The 20,243-nt window shown below is 38.5% G+C and overlaps 1 protein-coding gene across 3 annotated transcripts; it reads left to right on the forward strand.

Moving 5' to 3' along the window:
* The first annotated feature begins 732 nt into the window (after positions 1–732).
* On the forward strand, positions 733–18,849 carry det1 (DET1 partner of COP1 E3 ubiquitin ligase). 3 transcript variants are annotated; one of them, XM_067379543.1, is made up of 7 exons: positions 733–922; positions 1,291–2,059; positions 5,655–6,008; positions 6,271–6,461; positions 7,931–8,122; positions 8,560–8,759; positions 18,790–18,849. In XM_067379543.1, the coding sequence occupies exons 2-6, from the start codon at positions 1,307–1,309 to the stop codon at positions 8,747–8,749; spliced, it is 1,680 nt and encodes a 559-aa protein (XP_067235644.1). In that variant the 5' UTR covers positions 733–922; positions 1,291–1,306; the 3' UTR covers positions 8,750–8,759; positions 18,790–18,849. The 3 variants fall into 3 exon arrangements, with proteins under 3 accessions (XP_067235644.1, XP_067235645.1, XP_067235643.1); XM_067379544.1 differs by lacking the exon at positions 18,790–18,849 and adding an exon at positions 12,201–12,931; XM_067379542.1 differs by lacking the exon at positions 18,790–18,849 and having other exon boundaries at positions 8,560–8,975.
* The last annotated feature ends 1,394 nt before the right edge of the window (positions 18,850–20,243 follow it).

Genomic DNA, 20,243 nt, shown 5'->3' on the forward strand with positions numbered 1-20,243 from the left:
AGAGACTTCACAACCTTCTAAATACTAATGCATTTCATGATGTTCAGTGCTGTTATCTGTGGGTGGCCATTTTGTTTTTATGCACTCTAATTCTTAACACTCTCTATGTTTCCCAAAATACAGTAAAGAACATGGACAACACCAGATGAGACCATTTGGAAAGTTCCCAAAACCTCTTTAAATCTAGCCATAGACCGCTTAAGAACAAACCAGATTAGGATGGTTTAAGCAGGGGTTTAGTGCTCTCACTAGCCCAATCCTGAATCCTTTCCTATACCTTGTCCCAATACTTATGCTGAAAGACGATCCTAAATCAGTTTAAACTAGTTCAGCAAGCTAGTCTCCTAGCCTGACCACCTGAAAAGAGCCACAAACCATTTTAAAAACGGGTAAGAGACCAGCAAACCAGTTCGGTTTTTATAAGCAGGGAATTCTTCCAAAATAATTTATTGTAGCTTTTGTCACTAACAGTAATAATCTCCTCAGAAAACCAAACTAGCATTGTAGATATCCTTATCCTACATATTCACGCAGCGCTAATGATTTTAACGGTGTATTTGACAGGCCATCTAATCAAACCAAATCGCTCAAAGAATCTCATTCGTTTTACCACAGTGGTGTAGTTGCGATGTTTCGCCGCTGCTGAAGGGGGCGCTCTGACACTCTGTGCACCCTAAGTCCACTGTTTATGCGCAGAGCTCGCCGATGCCTGTTACTTCCGCCGGTTGGAAAGCGAACAGACCTCTAAACTTATTTACACTCGCGAATAAACTTTTAAATCGCATTGTACCTCCCTTTCAAACGTTTTTGCTCTCATTTTTTATTTTATGTTGGTGTAGGTTGTCTCTTGTCCATGCTTGCACTCCCAGAGAGTTAAAGCTGCACAGATATTAACATGAGAAGTACTTAAATTAACATGCAGGTAAGAGATATCAGCTGCGTGTGTTTTGGTGTTTATACTGATGTTTTATTGTGATTAATTTTTGAAACGAGCTTGTTTTTATGTTTTAAGTATAAAATAAATGCGAAAAAGCAACAAAAACAGTGTTTGTCTCCCTATTTGTTTACATTTTTGCATTATAAAAAGTATTATATGAAATACTTTTGCAGTGAGATCATATCTGCTTTGTATTTATTAACTTTATTATTATAATCTCATCCAATAATGTTATAATTTCTCATTTGTGGTGATACAGCTGTTATTTTTTGTTTTATATAGCCTATAAAATAATTTTGTAGGGAGATCTGCTCTGCATTTATTAACTTGATTGTTTAATTTCTCATTTACAGTGGTAAAGCTGTTATTATGGCTGCTCACCGCAACACTACATCAGAGGATGATTTCCCCACTCTGAAGCCGAGACGCATCCAGAACCAGAATGTGGTCCACAGGCTTGAAAGGCGTCGGATCTGCTCAGGTCCACTCGGAGCTCATTGGTACCGTGTGCGCTGTTTCCACCAGAACATGTTCCCCAACTTCACAGTGGTGAACGTGGAGAAGCCGCCCTGCTTCCTGCGTAAGTTCTCCCCTGACGGACGATGCTTTATTGCATTCTCCTCTGATCAGACTTCCTTGGAAATCTACGAGTATCAAGGATGCCAAGCCGCTGAAGATCTTCTCCAGGGTCAGGAGGGAGAAACACTTGCCAATGGGAATGACCAACGCTCCCTCAACATCAGAGGCAGACTCTTCGAACGCTTCTTCTCCCTGCTCCACGTCACCAACGTGGCCTCCAACGGTGAGCACTTGAATAGAGAGTGCAGTCTTTTTACCGACGACTGCCGCTATGTGATCGTCGGCTCTGCTGCCTACTTGCCTGAAGAACCTCATCCGCACTTTTTTGAGGTGTACAGAAACAACGAATCTGTGACACCGAACCCTCGCTCACCTCTTGAGGACTACTCACTGCACATCATAGACCTTCACACAGGCCGACTGTGTGATACACGCACCTTTAAGTGTGACAAAATCATTCTGTCACACAATCAAGGACTGTACCTGTACAGAAATATACTGGCGGTGCTTTCTGTGCAGCAACAGACCATACATGTATTTCAGGTAAGAGTAACTGTGTCTAAGACTTCACTGTACAGCACAAATCACCCAGAACTGTGTCTTACATGTTGTATTTGTGTCTTATTTTTATTCAACCCCCCCTCCCAAAAAATATTATAGACAATTGGTTGTCAACTAAATTTATTTAGTCCGTTTATGTTTCTCAGGTGGGCGGCACAGGTTTTTGTCATTTGCCAGTCCCATTACCCCCTTTTATACTCATCTTTTTTTGTAATTTCTCCACTTTTTAGGACAAAAGTATTAAAAAATATCTTAAAGAAAAATTTTAAATATTTTATTGAAATGATTCTTTATCAAACCATGGTGCCCAAGGGTGTCGACACAGGTTTGAATTTGGGTTGTCATTTTGCCAGCCCCATCACCCCATTCATTCACATAATTTCTTGTCATTTCTGTACATTTTAGACAAATATAAATACTAAAGAAATGCCAATAAAGAGATAAATCTACAATCATCAGCCACTTTATTCAGTACACTCTGCTAGTACCTGGTTGGACCCTTTTTTTGCCTTCAGAACTGCCTTAATTCTTCATGACATAGGTGCTGGAGACATTCTTCAGAGATTTTGGTCCATATTAGGGGCTTTCGCACCAGAGGAACCTTTTCATAGTACCTAGAATTATTGGCTGAAGTACCCGGATTTTAGCGTGTTCGCACCACAGGAGCTAGGGATGATTTTAGTTCTAGGAAATGCTTTTGGGGGAACTAAATTAGCTCCTACTTCAGAGTAGGGTCTAAACCAGCACTATAAGAACTATCAGTGACATAAGTGTATGTTGATTGGTTCAAACGCATGTCAAACACCGGCACCTGGCATTTTAAAAAGCCGTGTAAATGTATTTATTTCACAAACATGGAAAACAGCGATAATGGCATTTACCTGTTGTCTGCAGGGTTGTGTTCTCTTTTCCGCCTCGATACTGAAAGTTGTCATAGGAGATTTCGTCTCTTAGCCCCAATTTTTGCTATTTCAGTCGCGTAAATTGTGCGTTTACATTCCATCTCCGTTATCACGAAACCCACGACACACAACAAACACAGCTCAGATCACGGCATCCTCCATCCACCGGCTTTTAGCGTTGGTAAATGTTATGCTTAAAGACAGCGCTTCACAGTTCCTATTCCCAGTGCGAATGCAACCAGGAACATGGCCCGGGGGAGAAATTAGTTCTCGGTGAGCTATCCTAGTGGCTAGTTCCTATAATTGAGTTTCTTATCTATTCGGTGCGAAAGCCCCAATTGACATGATAGCCTCACGCAGTTGTGGCAGATTTGTCAGATGCACATCCATGATGCAAATCTCCCGTTCCACCACATCCCGAAGGTGCTCTATTGGATTGAGATCTGAAGACTGTGGAGGCCATTTGAGTATAGAGAACTCATTGTCATGTTCAAGAAACCAGTTTGAGATGATTTGAGCTTTGTGACATGGCTCATTATCCTGCTGGAACTGGAAGTAGCCATCAGACGATGGGTACACTGTGGTCATAAAGTGATGGACATGGTCAGCAGCAATACTCCGGTAGGCTGTGGCTTTTAAACAATGCCCAGTTGGTCCTAAGGGTCCCAAAGTGTGCCAAGAAAATAGCCCCACACCATTAAACCACCACCACTAGCCTAAACTGTAGATACAAGGCAGGATGGATCCATGCTTTCATGCTGTTTATGCCAAATTCTGACCTTACCATCTGAATGTCGCAGCAGAAATGGAGATTCATCAGACCAGGCAATGACTTCCAGTAATTTTAGCCTCAGATTCATTTTCTTAGCTGATAGGAGTGGCACTGGTGTGTTGTTCTGCTGCTGTAGTTCATCTGCTTAAAGGTTTGACGTGTTGTGTGTTCAGAGATGCTCTTCTGCAGAACTGTGCTGTAACGAGTGATTGAGTTACTGTTGAGTTACCTTGCTATCAGCTCAAACCATTCTCCTCTGACCTAAGGCATCAACAAGGCATTTTGGCCCACAGAACTGTCGCTCACTGGATATTTTCTTTGTTTCTGACCATTCTCTGTACACCCAAAAATGAAAATCCCAGTAGATCAGCAGTTTCTGAAATACTCAGACCAGTCCATCTGGCACCAACAACCATGCCACGTTCAAAGTCACTTAAATCATATTTGTTCCCCATTCTGATGCTCAGTTTAAACTTCAGCAGATCATCTTGACCGTGTGTCTACTTGCCTAAATGCATTGAGTTTCTGCCATTTACGCTAATGAGCAGTTGAACAGTCGTGCCTAATAAAGTGGTTGGCGAGTGTATGGGTGTTTCTCAAATGGAAGGCTATACCCTAGTAAGGCTGCATATCTCGAAGAAAAGAAGCCGCAGAAAGCCATCTCAATTTAAAGGATCCTTGGAAGGCAGCCTTCCCAATACAAAGTATTTTTCCCAAATTAATTTTTAATAGTATTTTGTGCCATGACCATGGGGGTGGGAACGTGTGACATAGCCATGCACACTTACTAGGACTGCATTTAAGCATGGAACACACCAAGCCGACGCAGATGGCGACGAAAGCAGACTGTGGGGTTGGCTTACGTCGGCAGCGTCTGGGTCCAAAGTTGCCCTGACACACCAAACCGATGCTTGACACCCAACGGCCAAGTAGCATATCCATTCTGAGCCTGCGTAAGAAGAAATGCCTTTCCGTACCAGCAGGTGGCAGTAGCTGAACAGCCAATCAGAATGATCAGATGGCCCGACTGACAGACGCCGATTCAACATGTCGAATCGGCCAGAAAAAAAGCAGGACCAACTACAGCCAATGGTGCGGAACACACTGAGAAAACTTAGTCGGCCGACGAACAAAAACTCCTCGACAGCCGACCGTTGGCTTGGTGTATTCTGGGCTTTACATTAGGGCTGCACGATATATCGCATGAGATTGTCACGCGCATTTCATCAATAAAGCCTGTTCCCTGATTACCGCTAAATCGCCATCACCTGCTTTCAAATGCAGCGGCATTTAATAGACATAGCCGTAGATCACTGAAAAGCCACGCAATATCGTGTTCATATCGCAGATGAATCGACTTCGATAATGAATGCGATATTGCGTGGCTTTTCAGTGATCTACGGCTCTGTCTATTAAATGCCACTCCATTTGAAAGCAGGTGATGGAGATTTAACGGTAATCAGGGAACCGGCTTTACTGACGAAATACGCGTGACAATCTCATGGGATATATCGTGCAGCCCTACTTTACATTCTAGCATTAAACCTACACGCCTCAGAAGGGCTGGATAGGGAAGAACACAGCCTCAATAGGATGCAGCCTTCCGTATGAGACCCTATATTTTTAAATTTAAATTATATTCTCAACATTGACATAATCGTTTATTAGTCAGTGTTGCTCAGGCGGGCGACAGGTTTCAACCTGGTTTGTTAGGTTTGACTGGTCCAATTAATTTTCCTTCTCTTTTTTCCATAATTTTCTGTAATTTCTCTACTGTTTGCACAACTAAAAATGGCAAAACGACCCAAAAAAAAAAAAAGTGTTGTTTTTTGTTCCCCCCCACCCATTATTATTTAACAAAAATATTAAATGAAATTCATTTTTGTTCCTTCCTCCTGTCCAGGTGACACCAGAAGGAACCTTCCTTGACGTGCGCACCATCGGTCGTTTTTGTTACGAGGATGATCTGCTGACGCTGTCTGCAGTTTACCCCGAGGCCCAGGCTGAAGGCCAGCCTGGTTTCTCCCGCCTGTATAAAGAGAAAACCATCAACTCCTTGAAGCACCGTCTGCTGGTGTACCTGTGGAGGAGGGCAGAGCAGGATGGCAGCGCTACGGCCAAACGGCGGTTCTTTCAATTCTTCGATCAGCTCAGGCAGCTGCGCATGTGGAAGATGCAGCTCCTGGACGAACATCACCTATTCATCAAGTACACTAGTGAAGATGTGGTCACGCTGAGGGTCACCGACCCCTCGCAGGTAAAAAAAAAAAAAAAAAAAACACCATCTCACCCACAACACGCATGCACTGGAGTAATCGGAGACTGAATCAGATACGCCCTTGCTGGCGTCATACCTTAATCTTAGGTAGTGTAAGATGTAATGTTTGTTATGGTTTTGTTGTGAACCTCCATACAGGTGGGATTTGTGTTGTCATTTTTGTTGGATCGGTTGTGCTTTCAAAAGTAAACTATCATTGTGTAAACTACCGTCTCAATTATCCTCTCCTCTTGATTTTTAGCCCTCTTTCTTCGTGGTTTACAATATGCTAACCACAGAGGTTATAGCAGTCTTTGAGAACACTTCTGACAAACTTCTGGAGCTTTTTGAAAACTTCTGCGACCTCTTCCGTAACGCCACACTCCACAGCGAGGCCGTGCAGTTCCCCTGCTCTGCTTCCAGCAACAACTTTGCCCGTCAGGTACAACGCAGGTGAGATATAAAAATCAAGAGAATCAATTCATAAGCCACAAATTGATGGTTGAGCCAGAGGAGGTCTGCCTCACTTTCTCACAAAAGACCCTCACAATGACTCCGTATAAAATTTGCTGCTCTACATATTGGGTGAGAACTCGCTCATGCTGACACCTTTTGATGTTAAAAACACTAATTGTGTCTCTAAAATGCAGGCTGCTTTAAAAAAAAAAAAAAAAAAAAAAAGATTCTGAAACTCTAAGAAAAACCTTAAGTGAGGTAGACACGTTCATACAAAAGTTGTGGGGTTAGTAAGATTTCTGTGGGTTTTTGAAAGAAGTCTTTTATAATATTCTTTATATTATTACAATTTAAAATAACCATTTTGTATTAAAATATATTTTAAAATATAACATAATCAAGTGATAGCAGCCACTATACCAGTCTTCAGTGTCACATGATCCTTCAGAAATCATCATATGATGTTGATTTGGTGTTGAAAAAACCTTTATTATTATTATTGATGATAGAATCAGTTGTGCTTCTTAATGTTTTTCTTTGATAAATAGAAAGTTCAACAGCATTTATTTGAAATAGCAATTTTGATCAATATAAAGAGCTTTTTGATCAATATAATGCATCCTTGCTGAAAAAATAGCAATTCTTAAAAAAAAAAACCCAACCCCCACAGTAGTGTACATAGTGTCCAAATCATAAAATATATATATTTTTTTCCCTTAAAGTCCGTAGTCAATAATTTTATCCCTTAAAACTCATCTTTAATCACTAAAATGACATATTTAAACGTTTTTTTCAAACGTTTCTTCATGGCTTAAAATAAAACAAGCTTAAATGTAACTCTAGACGCTTGCCTCATTTAGTATGCACAGTTCTGTGCATATGTAAATTAGCCCCGCCTGCACTCAATCACACCTGCTCAGAGATCCACTGGCTCTGACGTGATTGGTTACAAGGTAGTTTGTGACGTCAGACGTACCAGTGATTTCAAACCACATTTTAGAGACTGTCTTTGGTTCACTGAAGTTTTAAAGAGAAAATAGTCAGCAATGGTTTGTCTAAAGGATATTTAAAAAAAAAAAAAAACACATAGACATAAACAACATTAAAAAAATTTACCACAGGGGGACTGTAATTTTTTGCTGACAAAAGTATTTATTAGACTAAATATAAATCGTCAGTCTCATTCCGCACTGTTTTACATATATCTTCATTATCTTGTAATTTCTCTACTTTTGGTACAAATAAAAATGGTACAAAAAAATCCCTTTTAAAGTTTGATAGGTGACATGATCTCTCTTCCATTTTGATCCAAGGTTTTGTCCTAAGCAGCTGTTTCTTGGTTTCTATTTCTTTGCCATCATGTTTGGTAGCACCGCCCACACCGAAGGGGGTTTTCTGTTTAATTAATGTGAGTCACTTGGCCTGCACAGAGCACATTATTTGTGGACTGTTTTGTTTGTGTTTAGGTTCAAAGACACCATCGTGAATGCCAAATACGGAGGGCACACAGAGGCGGTCAGGAGGCTTCTTGGTCAGCTGCCCATCAGTGCTCAGTCCTACAGCAGCAGCCCGTATCTGGATCTGTCCCTCTTCAGCTACGATGACAAGTGGGTGTCTGTCATGGAACGGCCGAAGACCTGTGGCGATCATCCCATACGGTACCTTTAAGCTTAAGAGTCCCTTCTGTTTGTACCTTTTCTTGAAATATTATTTAAGTACTTTTAAAGCATTCCTCAGTATTATTGAGTTTTTTTATCCTTAAACGTAGAGATACACACAGTCTAAAGATTGTTGTCAAAGTCAGTGAATTGCAGAAGAGGCCAGAATGTACGCCCACTTTTCCAGTATAGTGAAAAACGAGGCCCAGCGTGAGGTCTGCATCAACTTCCTTGTTAAATCTTGAAACACTGAAGTGTAATTTCATGCCGTGACAGGCGATATTTAAAACACTTCCTGAGAGCTCTCAAAAATTATGTTACCATAATTTTCTGATGTACCAAACAACAGTTCGCTTATGCTGTAAAATACACATCAGAGTCTTGCTGTCGCCATGCAATCATAATAAACTGGCACTGCTTTTTTTTTCCTCCTGCAGGTTCTACGCGAGGGACTCGGGATTGCTGAAATTTAAGATCCAGGCAGGCCTGCTGGGCAGACCCATTAACCACGCGGTCAGGAGACTGGTCGCGTTCACCTTCCATCCCTTCGAGCCCTTCGCCATCTCTGTGCAGCGCACCAATGCTGAATACGTTGTCAACTTTCACATGCGCCACGGATGCGTATGATATTGCATGTGTGAGTACAGACGTGTGATTGGAGAGACTCATGGAATCGGAGTCTTTTTATACATCCTTTTTTATATTAAAGTTTTATTTATTACAAATGTAATGTCTTTTATGCATTTACACTAAATGTTTTTTTTTATATATATATATATTTTGATTTTTTTCATGTTTTTTTTACTAAGTTGCAATGTTCAAAAATAAAACTTGTAATATTTATATTACAGTATTGCTCGATCCACTGTCCTGTCTTTTCTCGCTGAAAGTGAAAAGGTTGTTGTCAAAACAGATGTTTGAACATTAAGATACTCAGTTCACATTCATCTACTGACATTTTTAAATAGCAGGGAAAGTATAGAATATGGTAATGCCCCCTTTTAGCAGATCCCCCCCCTCAAAAGCCTAATGAAATAGTTGAGCTTCCATTACCTAGTCAGCTCCCACATAGTCGACCAGCATTAACCAAAAAACGGAGGTGGGTTCGAAACACACAACACCACACCAACATTAATGCCACAATAATAACAACAAAAACTAATTCTGAAATTGATTCATTATAGCCAGTTTACTAAGTGAGAAGCTTCCCTGTGGGAATACGATTGTTCAGTTGATAGAGCAGAGGTTGAAGAAAATGCATCTGTTTTAACAAGCACTTCAGCGCTGATTGAAGGACAATTTTCAATACGGCAGATTGCGACGGCTTTAAAACGGCTGTTTTGTGAACTTCCATACAGAGGGGAAAGATCCCCCCCCCCCTTCATAATGAAGAAAAATTACAATTAGAACTAATAAATCGAACACGTAAATCCCAGACGACTCATGTTTGGAGTCGCCTGTCTCTGTGGGAAAGGAGTATGTCAAATCTCCCCCCACCAGTCTAAAAGCTTTCTTTTCTTGTAGTTCCCCAGAGTGCCATTTTTTTTTTGAGTGGACCCCTAAGTGCAACTACTGTAAGTGTAATCATTCTCTCAAGGCTTTATGAATACGAATCCCTGATATCCCGCTAGTTACTGACAGAAATTTCCCGTCCGGCAAGATGACCGCGTTCTTGTAGGTGCTCCAGGCGCGGTTGTGTGCGAGGCCCCTGAACGCAGGAATGAATGCTTTTAGCCGCGGACTGGATTGAAAAGTGTGATCCTAGGGTTCGGCGTGGGCGGGAGTGGGAGGGTGTCGACTGTGCTTCGTAGGGCTTCTCTCTCATTTAATTCATCTGTAATGGTGCTGCCGCGGTACGGAACAAAAAAAATCTTACCGGGGTTATAATTTCCCTGCGCAATCAGTTCAGTTTTGCACTGCATGGAGAAAAAAAGGGCGGGGGGAGGGGCGAGAGAAAGAGAGGGAAAAAAAAGGTGAAATGCACGGAACACTTGATTGAGGAGAAAATTAAGTGAAATGCTGTGAATTGTGATTGCATTATTCAACGTTTTCCATCGCATTCTTCCTTCTTTTGTGTTCCTATTATGCGTCGCGTTGACCTGTCCCCATCGCAAATGATCCACATTGCTCCGGGTATGAGAGAATTAATTAGATAAAGAGAGAGAAGAACTAAAACATTTACCACAACAAAATTGGTTGCTGACAGAGATGTTATGCCATGCTCTTTCAGTCCGACCTCGTCGCGAGCTTTAATAGCTGTCATTGTTGTGGCTGTTAGAAAGAGACAGTGCGTCTTTCATTGCAGTCTTTATCGCTCTGGTTTAAAAGGTGTTACTGAACCCGAACCATCCATCATGGGTGCGCTTTGTAAAACATGGGATATCTGTGTGTTGTCAATTGAAAACCTGTGCTTTTCCTCCAACCTATAGTGACTTATTAGAAGGAACATTTAAAGCGGCTTGACATTTCAACTTGCTTCAGGGGTTTTTATAGCGGCGTTGGCCTCATGTAAAGTTGCAGAGCTCATTGCATAGGTCACTTGTCTACCTCCCTAGGTGTTATTCTCCTCTAACTTGTCACAAAGCTATTACAATCCCTTCTAGTCTAATTTGGAGTTAGTTGCAGTATTTTGCAGTCTAAAACTTACAATGACAGTGTATGTCTGGCTGGTTCTTACTTCTGAATGACATGTATAAGAACTGCAGATTTCAAGTCTAGTTCTGCAAAGACTTAAGATTTATTTTTAGTGAAACGTACTGATAGTCTTAATAATGGCATAACGGTGGTTAGAAATTTAGTTCAGCCTAATTTTAGCATGCTTGTACTTTGTAATAATATAAATGTTGACAAATCAACTAAGCCGAACGTTAGTGCACACTTAAAATTCTCCATAGAGAAGTTGTCTCAAGGGCTACGTCTCAGTAACTGGAATGTCTGTAGTCGATAGTCCATTTACAGTTTTGTATATAAATATATTTAATATTTAAATATAATATTTTTATATAAATACAATATTTTTAGTACTAATATTTTATATATATATATATATATATATATATATATGAATTGCTTTTTTTTAAGTTGTTTAAATTGTAATTATATAAATTAAAACAGCTGTTGGATTTTTTTTTTTTTAGTCTTAATTTGACTTGATTTAAGTCAAAACTATTTAAATTAATTTTTATAGATTTTTTTAAGGCAATTAAATTGTAACTAATTATATAAATTAAAACAGCTGTTGGACTTTTTTAGTCTTAATTTATGACTTAAGTCAAAACTATTTTAATTTTATAGATAAATCAGACAAGTTAAAATAACATACATTCAGGCAAGACTCAAAGGTACATAAGAAAGGTGTTTTTATGTTTTGTCTTTTTCAAAACTTATCACGACTATGGTGTTTTTCATAAATGTCAGATTGTGGCAAGTCTTATATGTTGTCATTTTAATGGATTTTATTAGCTGTTTTGATTTTGTACGTTTTACATTTTTGTTGTCCAATTAATTTTGTTTTTCATAACTATTATTTACATTTTACTCAAAACCGTTTAATAGGCTGTTAAATGGCAGGTTCCGTTGTGACAACTTACCCCTAGAGTGTGACTACATGCCCTGATTCTTTTTCTTGGTTAATAATGGTAGATGTTTAATGGTGTTTTTGGTATGTGTCCATTTAAAAATCCACCTAGCTTCGGTCTCCTCTATATATATTGTACATAATTTTTAATATGTACAATATAAGATGTATAATTTTTATATATATGTATAATTTTAATATAAGATGTATAATTTTTTATGTATAATTTTTAATATCTTTAATCAGTTATACATTAATTTTATGATTGCCTTTGTGTCTTGAATTTGCCTGTGCCTTTAGCCCTTTAAACGACACAGGTGGCAAGTGGTTGATATGCCCTGTAACACTTTTCCACTTTCTATAAGTACAGACTCTTCAAACTTGTAATCAGGCACTTATTTTGCGTTAATTAGGTCTGCACAAATGGCAGCAACCTAGCATGCGGAGAGGGCGCGGGTCACCTGAAAAACTTCATCTGGGTTTATTCTGCCTCCTAATTAGGTGTCCAGCTGCTTGCCAGTCGGCCAGCTTGGAGATCACGTCCAATCAGACGGCCAAGTAAATCCAGGGCCACTGAGCTGGGCTAACGTGTGATATCCTGCCTCTGTCGGTGACATGGCAGACTGGGGTTAACCTGTGAAGAGGCAGCAGGTGCTGTGGGATTAAGTGTCCGCCCTGCCTCTGGTTACACAAGCTAATTGAACACATTCTGACGACCTCTGGACACCTGGGGAAAGCCTCTGGACATGAGAGTGGGAGGGATCTAGCTTTAACCATGTGTGGTTTAAGAAAAAAGTATACTGACCCCTATTGTAAAAAAAAAAAGAAAAAAAAAGGAGAAAATACAATGCAATTTGCTTTTTGAGCTAACACAAAACTATAAAACCATGCATTCTATTCACTAGACAGAACCATTTAAAAATAAATTAGATTTTAGGTTTTGAGCCTTTAATCTCTCCAGGAAGTGGTACACCTGAATGGTAACGCATCTCTGAAAAGACTGTCATATCGTTTTGTGAGTTTGTAGTCCACATTGAACAACCTATTATTTACTCTTAGGAAGATTTTTTTTTAAAAATCATCAAAATTACATTAATGAGACAGTTCTTTTGAATGAATCATTTAAGTCTCAATTTACTTGTTTGAATAAGTCTGATGACGAAACCTTTACGAACAAAACTACTCTAGTTCTTTAAAATTGGCACAGAAGTTGTGACTCTTTTCTTCCCTATTGTGACGTATAACTATGGAAACTCGTTTCCGCTACTGAATAAAAAATAAAAAGGTAATTGCGACATTTTATCTCAATTGACTTTTATTCTTGCAATTGAGATTTCGCATCTTGTAATTCTGACTTTTTTTCTCAGAATTGTGTGATATAAACTCGCAGTTCTGACTCATGATATAAAGTCACAATTGCATGTAATAAAGTCAGAATTGCGAGATATGTAAAATGTTTGATGTTTGTGAGCGATTTGTGACTCATTTATGCGTTTCAATGGCAACGCTATCAATGCCACCCTATATGAATCTGCAGCAGTCAGGTGGTACAAGAGCTTTTTAAAGGGTTAGTTCACCCAAAAATGAAAATTATGTAATTTATTACTCACCCTCATGTCGTTCCACACCCGTGAGACCTTCGTTCAACTTCAGAACACAAATTAAGATATTTCTGATAAACTCCGATGGCTCAGTAAGGCCTGCATAGCCAGTAATGATACTCCTTTTTTCAATGCCCAGGAAGCTACTAAATGGTAACTTTCATAATATTAAAGTTGAACCACTGTAGTCACATGAACTGTTTTAAATATGTTTTTAGTAGCTTTCTGGGCATTGAAAAAGGGAGTGTGATTGCTGGCGATGCAGGCCTCACTTAGCCATTGGATTTTATCAAAAATATCTCAATTTGTGTGGAACGACATGAGGGCGAGTAATTAATGACATAATTTTCATTTTTGGGTGAACTAACCCTTTAAGTTATGTTCATTATTATTGTAATGTTATGTGCTTTGAGACACTAGGTAGTTTAACGCCTCGTGATGCTTTGCAAACTGTGCTGTTTTTTGAAGGAGGCGTGGTTTCTGAAGGGAGGGTGGGATCTTATGCTTTCAAAGCTAGCTTGCTAAAATTGCCTACCCTACCTTTAAATCAGTTTGCCGAATCCTTCACTGAATAGAATTGAACTGAACTAACCCTTTCAGCAATGGTTTGTGAAATTTATTAGGTACTGACTGATTACTGCTAGTGAAAGGCATAGCTTATATACATTTTTATATAGGCTATAAAAATGTTAAATGCAAAAAAATATATATATATATATTTATATTAAAATATATTCCCATGTATACACGGGCCTCACATGTATGGATGTATCACTTAATAAAAATGGATAGGCCTATCAGTATTATATCAGTTATATGAAGAGATGCTTGCATGTTTAGTAATGGCTGTCTGTATCTGTTAATAAAGAATGTTGCAGATCTATTTACTTCATACTGGGTAAAAGGTTTCAAATAAGGTCAATGTTTGAATTAACGGTGAGTGGGCAGTACAAATAGCAACAGAAATTCATGTGTCAGTCAGTTGGTATGGTAAAACATTAACCTGAGGTTAATTATGAGAGGTCATGGACCATATGTTAGTGTTTGCAGTATGCATTTTGTGTTATCAGTCTTTATGAGGAGGGCAAAATGCATACATTTCCTACCACATGCTATATGTGAAGACAAGCCTGTGCTGCTGGCCTGACCCTGGTTACTATGGTTACGATGTGTACTTTGTTGTAGCCGCTAGCAGCTGTGTACCAATTCAGAGGCTGTGGACTTTGAAGGAAGCAGACTTCAAAGGCCACACCTTTGAAGTCTGCGGAGTTCGGACCAAGCGGTGTTAACTCTTTCCCTACTGGTGTCTTTTTGCCAGCCACTGCCAGCATTTTTGATAATTTTCACAAAAAAGTTTCATGTCCCCCAGAATATTTTATTGTATAAATATTTGAATATGCAATATATCAAAAGGAAGAACAGAGCCACTCCTTTTAATCAAACAAAAAACATTTTATTCTAGCTTCATGCATTTATTTTAATCAACACTTGAATGGTAGGTTTCAATTAAAAAAAAAGCAACATTTTGAACAAAAGGGTGAGAAAATTGTGTTTTTTCACAGACTACAAGCAGTGCTTAAGCAATGCTTTTATTGCTTGTTTCTACTTTTTTTGCCTGTGTTTTGATTTGGAGATTCTTCAGAAGTTGCGTAACAGGCACTCTAACATATAAAGGTGTGGTCACACTGCACTTTTCGTCCCATTGACTTTCGTTAAACCGGAAACGCAAGCCCATACTGAAAGTTTCGCATTTCGCTGCATTTCAAAGTTCAAGTTTGGTGAACTCTGACCTGCGAATTCGCATCACGTGAACATGTGCGACCAGTAGAAGATTGATTCGTCATGGCATGACCTCTTGCCTGAATTAAAAGAATGACATTTTTGCAGTAAAGTCAAGTAGGTTGTATATTTTTACATTTTGAATGTATTACTATATGTTGAATTCATGTTAATCAAAAACAAAACGCTGTAGACTGTGGCGTCATATCACGACCGTTGCAGCATCCGATAAAATTTCGCACTTTCAAAGTCTAGTGTGATTGCGGCTTAACAGTGAAAGCGCGAAAAGTCAGAAAATTCTGTCAATGGCGGTAAAAGAGTTAAGTGGGACGGTGATTGCTCTTGTCGCCTAGCAACTGTGACAGCTGACGAGCAACAGCATCATTTGTACTAGACGTTTTTGAAAGTTATATTCAACTGTCAGAAAACAAAACATGTTCCTAACCTGTCTGAATCAAACGTGCAACACAAGTCCTGAAACGTGAAGCCAAAGCGTCTCGATCACCCCCAGGTGGCAGTATAGGTCATAAACCCTGTCCTCTACATTTAATGTAAAGGGATGTAAGACAAAATAAACAATCAAATTACACATCAATTTTTTTTCTCCCAAAGATGGTTTCTGTCTTTTTAGGCAGTTTTTATCATGCTGATGTTAGTTCAAGTGTTCGTTCTTTAAATAAGTTTGGTTTTAGATATTTGATACTATAAAAACGCAGATTTTGACGTCATGATTGACAGATTCTCTGAGCGAAGTAGTCACTGAAGCACCAACTGACTTTTTTCTGGTTCTTCGGGAGGAGATTAGGGCTTTAACTTTAATTTCTACATTTCCAGAACTGTTTATTTCACACCAGCATAATGAAATGTTCTGCTGTAAACTGTATTAACCGATTCTGCGGGAATGTTGGTGGGACCTTGATATCGCAGCTCTACTTTCCGCTCACTACTGCGCAGACTCGAGACTCAAGATGTCAGCGCCATATTGGCACACTTGCAGCTTCACTTATTACAATGGAAGTGAGTGAAGGTGCGTCGTCCACCTTTTTTACAGTCTAAATGTTCACCTTGGTCCATTTCAATACATAATAAACAGTAAAAACTATATAAAATCGCATCTTAGTAAGATACAATATATATATATATATATATATTGCCCAAAAAATGAAGGATGCATTTCGAGGCCACATTTGAAGGTGCCCTGGGACAGTTTTTGTCGCGCTGTTGTGACGCAATCGACCTTCAAATGTGGCCTTCAAAGGATGCAGCCTATGAATTGGGACGCAGCTGCTGTCTGCCTGGTAACCCAGTTCTTGCTAATTGCTGTTGTCTTGGCAACAAGGTGCCCAATGTAATCTGGAAAAAATGGGTAACAATCTGCAACAAATGTATGTATTCATTAGAAGAATTCAGCCTCCCCCTTCAGCCGTTCCTTTGGCAGACAAGACTACATTTCAATCTTTGTATTTGGGGTTTGAATAAAATGAGACAACACACCTGACCTTACAAGATCACACTTATTTCAGCGCAAGCTCGACTATGGGCTGCCGGCCACCTGTTAGACAGCAGTGTAATATGAAACGGAAAGGGCCTGCTCTGGTGTAGCATCGTGTGTTATCGTGTAATTCAATAGAGAGGACCTACACTGATTTTCACCCGAGTGAGATGTGCACATCATCATTCAGAGGAGACAATGAGTGTAATGTGCATGTTTAGTCCAATAATTCACCTAATTTAATTCTGCAGTAACTCTTTGCATAATGTACAAAATTAGCCCACTGTACCTTAAAACTGCTGCATAAAATGACAATATGAATGTATTTATGTATTCTTGATATATATATGCTGCTGATTTAAAAATGGTCCCAACATTATTTAATAAGCTGCTAATACTATTTAATGTAATCTTTTCCATAAAATGAAAGCGAATAAGCACTCCATGACAAAAAGCACATACTTTTATGCCCAAACATCCCCACTTTTATACTTTTAGAATACTTTTGTGGTGCTTTTTTTTAGTAATTTTGTAGCTTAATAGACCTAGTCTCATTTTGCTTTCATCAAAAAAAAAAAAAAAAAAAAAAGCCTAATTTTCAAACAAATTTTTTTTGTGTTTGAAAGAAGTCATTAAGGTTCGAAACAACATGAGGGTGAGTAAATGCCAATTTTTTTTTTTTTTTTTAGGGTGAACTACTGCTTTAAAATAACGCTGTCAAATTGTGATTAATCACATTAAACATAAAAGTTTATAAATATATAATGTGTTTGTGCACATATATATGGGTCATTGGCAAATTAGGGTTTTAAAAGTGTAAAAAAAAAATAACAATTAATTTTGAAGTTTTATTATATATATATATATTTTTTACATGATGGACAAAATTTGTCACTAAAAAAGTCATTTGGTTTAACAAAAATTTCGGTTTTACCGAATGACACTTTTGGTTATACCAAATGACGATATTTTCAAACAATGCTAACAGGCTGATATTTAGCTAGCTAGCAAAAGGACAATTAAAAATTTTATATTTAGTACAAGTTTCTAAAATATTACAACATTTTCCTTGTTTTATAGCAATTGCATTGAATGACTTGATGTTTCGGGACATGCGTATGAGCAAGTGAAAACATGAGAGTTAGTTACTTTGCTTCACAACCATGTGGCCTTTTTCAGGTGTCTGAATGATGTCACCTCCTGTCACATGATATTGACCGCATGAATTGATCCAAAACGTTCCCTTTACAGTATATTGGTTACTCTGAAGTCATTGACCCATATATACAGGTTTATGTTAGATGCGATTAATCGATTTGACAACACTTTAAAATAAAGATTTCTGTCTCTATAGCTACAATGTGTTTAAGGGTACACGGTGGATTTTTTTTTTTTTTTTCTATCGTCCCTTTCTCTTTTTGTCCCATTAAAACAAACTGATTAAATCATTAGGCTTACATTATGATGCAGTATGGCAATTTTGACAAGTAACACTGTATTGTACTTTTTCATTGTTCTCCCACAATATTTGTAAATTAGCCCAAATTTCTTCATTTAAGTTTACTGTTCTATATAAATGGGATGCTATAAACATTTCACACTTTAAGTCTATGTTTAGTATGAAAACATTTCTGAGAAACTGTAGCTTAGGGAAAAGCTAAATCCTTCTCCAGAGATCATTTAGTGAACATTGAGTTTTAAAACCAACCATATGCGTAAGGAGGTTGTGGTACTGTTTTCTCTTCAGTGTGAATTCATGTATGTGTCATATACAAGTAATTTATACAGTCATAATGAGATGCATACATCAAAACTAGCCATATCTCACCCATACTCTGATCCAGAAACATTTGCATTCAGCACCAACTCAAGATGAATCTCAGTGTATGGCAGACAATTTAAAACTGCAGCTTTGATGTATGCTTTCAGTTGTCTCTTTAAATTTAGATTGTTATGGCCAAAACTGGGTCCATTAAGCTAATGTAAAAGAATATTTAGTTGGTCGTGCACACTTAATTTGTGAAAGCAAATCCATAGTACTTTTACAAATGCTTTGTTCTTGCAAATGTTTTATGTATGCCATTACTATCCTTGTTTCTGATTAACGAACATATGCTAGAACCTTCGCCAACCTCTTAACAAAACGTGCATTGGTCGCTGTATAAATGTTTAGATATGTTTCTAAATAAGTTCCCCTGCTCTCCATTTCCATTTGCAGCCTTCTTCAAAACCCGAAACCTTTTCAGTGAGACGTATCGCGCTTGATTAGGTTCTTCTGAAGTACCTCACATCCTTGCTACGCCTTTAATGCTGTCAGCAGCCATCGAAGACCTCGCTGCACGGTGGAAATGATCATTCCCCCATTACCAAGGCTCTACTATTTTTAACTGGTGAATGAAACCTTCTAACCTTTTCCCTGTTCACTCCTCAGCACATGTCTGAAAGGTAACTGCCCCAATAATGCACCGCGACATGTGTCAGGTACGCTAACCGAGGCTTGCGCTCCAAGAAATCAAGGTAATTTGATAGTTCTCTGTTAGAGTATGCAGAGTGAAGAGCACTTATAAAAGTGTTACCTTCATTGTTCCTGCTTTAAAAATGCACACAAGGTCATAGTTGGAGCTAATGAGCCCATACGAGTTGGATGATATTATTTTTTCGAAATGCTGGAAACATGGTTAAGTGGGATAATAGCACAAACGGCTTCTGCTGTGTGCTTCCATTTTTATAGATGAACAACTAACTAAACAAATAAGCAACACTGGAGTCCAGCTAAGTCAACATGCCTGTAAAAATAGTTTTGGATCTGCAAAACACTGCCTTTATTCTTGTTTTGTTTTCCAGATACATTAAGCTCCAATTGAACTGGTATATATACACATACGGTAAGGTATTATATCCATATTTGGGTCATGATGGAGTGAGGATTGTGATATATTTACTCATTCATGGACTGCATTGCTTTGTGTTATATAATAGCTATATTCTCAATATTTCTGTATGTTGCAGTTATATATCCCTACGAGTTTGATCAAATAGAAAGAATAGAAAGAAATTTTCTACGCTCACATACTCTTTTCCGCTTTTTCAACCTGTTTTTGTCTCAAAATATTATTTTGCTGTGAGAATATTGCTAGTTTTGAAAAGTATACAGAGGTACTTCTGTCGTACAAATCTGTCTTTGTTGCTCCTGTGAGGTTTTTTTTACCTACCTCAAACAGTATCTTAAACCAAGAGAACAGATGAAATCCATCTCTGCATCATATTTTGGCCATTTTTTTTATCCCAAAATTCTGGCACAATATTTGTACCTCATGTCTTGAACACTCTGTCAACATTTAATATCATCCATGGTAGTCTTTTTCTTCATATGACCAATATTGATTGAGAGTTGCAGTTCATTTTCTATGAGCACCTCGAGGGTCGATTGTTCAAAAATCCTGCAAGGAGACGGAAAACCCTGCAAAGACACTCAATAAAATGAAACTTTTGTTGAGGCAGAAAAAAAGTGGAACAAGCCTAAATATTGACAGAACATATTTGATTAGGGCTTGCTGTTCCTCGGATTTTGTCAAGCTGTACGGGAGCTCAAGCCGGCTGTGAATTGCGAATGAAGGTCTGCACGCTAGTTCATGTCCAGGGTGTTGTAGCGAGTGTGGGACTGACTTAATT

Source organism: Chanodichthys erythropterus, chromosome 24 (assembly GCF_024489055.1).
Source record: "Chanodichthys erythropterus isolate Z2021 chromosome 24, ASM2448905v1, whole genome shotgun sequence".
NCBI lineage: Eukaryota > Metazoa > Chordata > Actinopteri > Cypriniformes > Xenocyprididae > Chanodichthys > Chanodichthys erythropterus.

Excerpts from the sequence above, each read along its gene's own strand:
- det1 (XM_067379543.1), top strand. The coding sequence starts at position 1,307 with ATGGCTGCTCACCGCAACACTACATCAGAGGATGATTTCCCCACTCTG. Across the intron at positions 2,060-5,654 it reads AGACCATACATGTATTTCAG|GTGACACCAGAAGGAACCTT; the intron begins GTAAGAGTAACT and ends CCTCCTGTCCAG. Across the intron at positions 6,462-7,930 it reads GCCCGTCAGGTACAACGCAG|GTTCAAAGACACCATCGTGA; the intron begins GTGAGATATAAA and ends GTTTGTGTTTAG.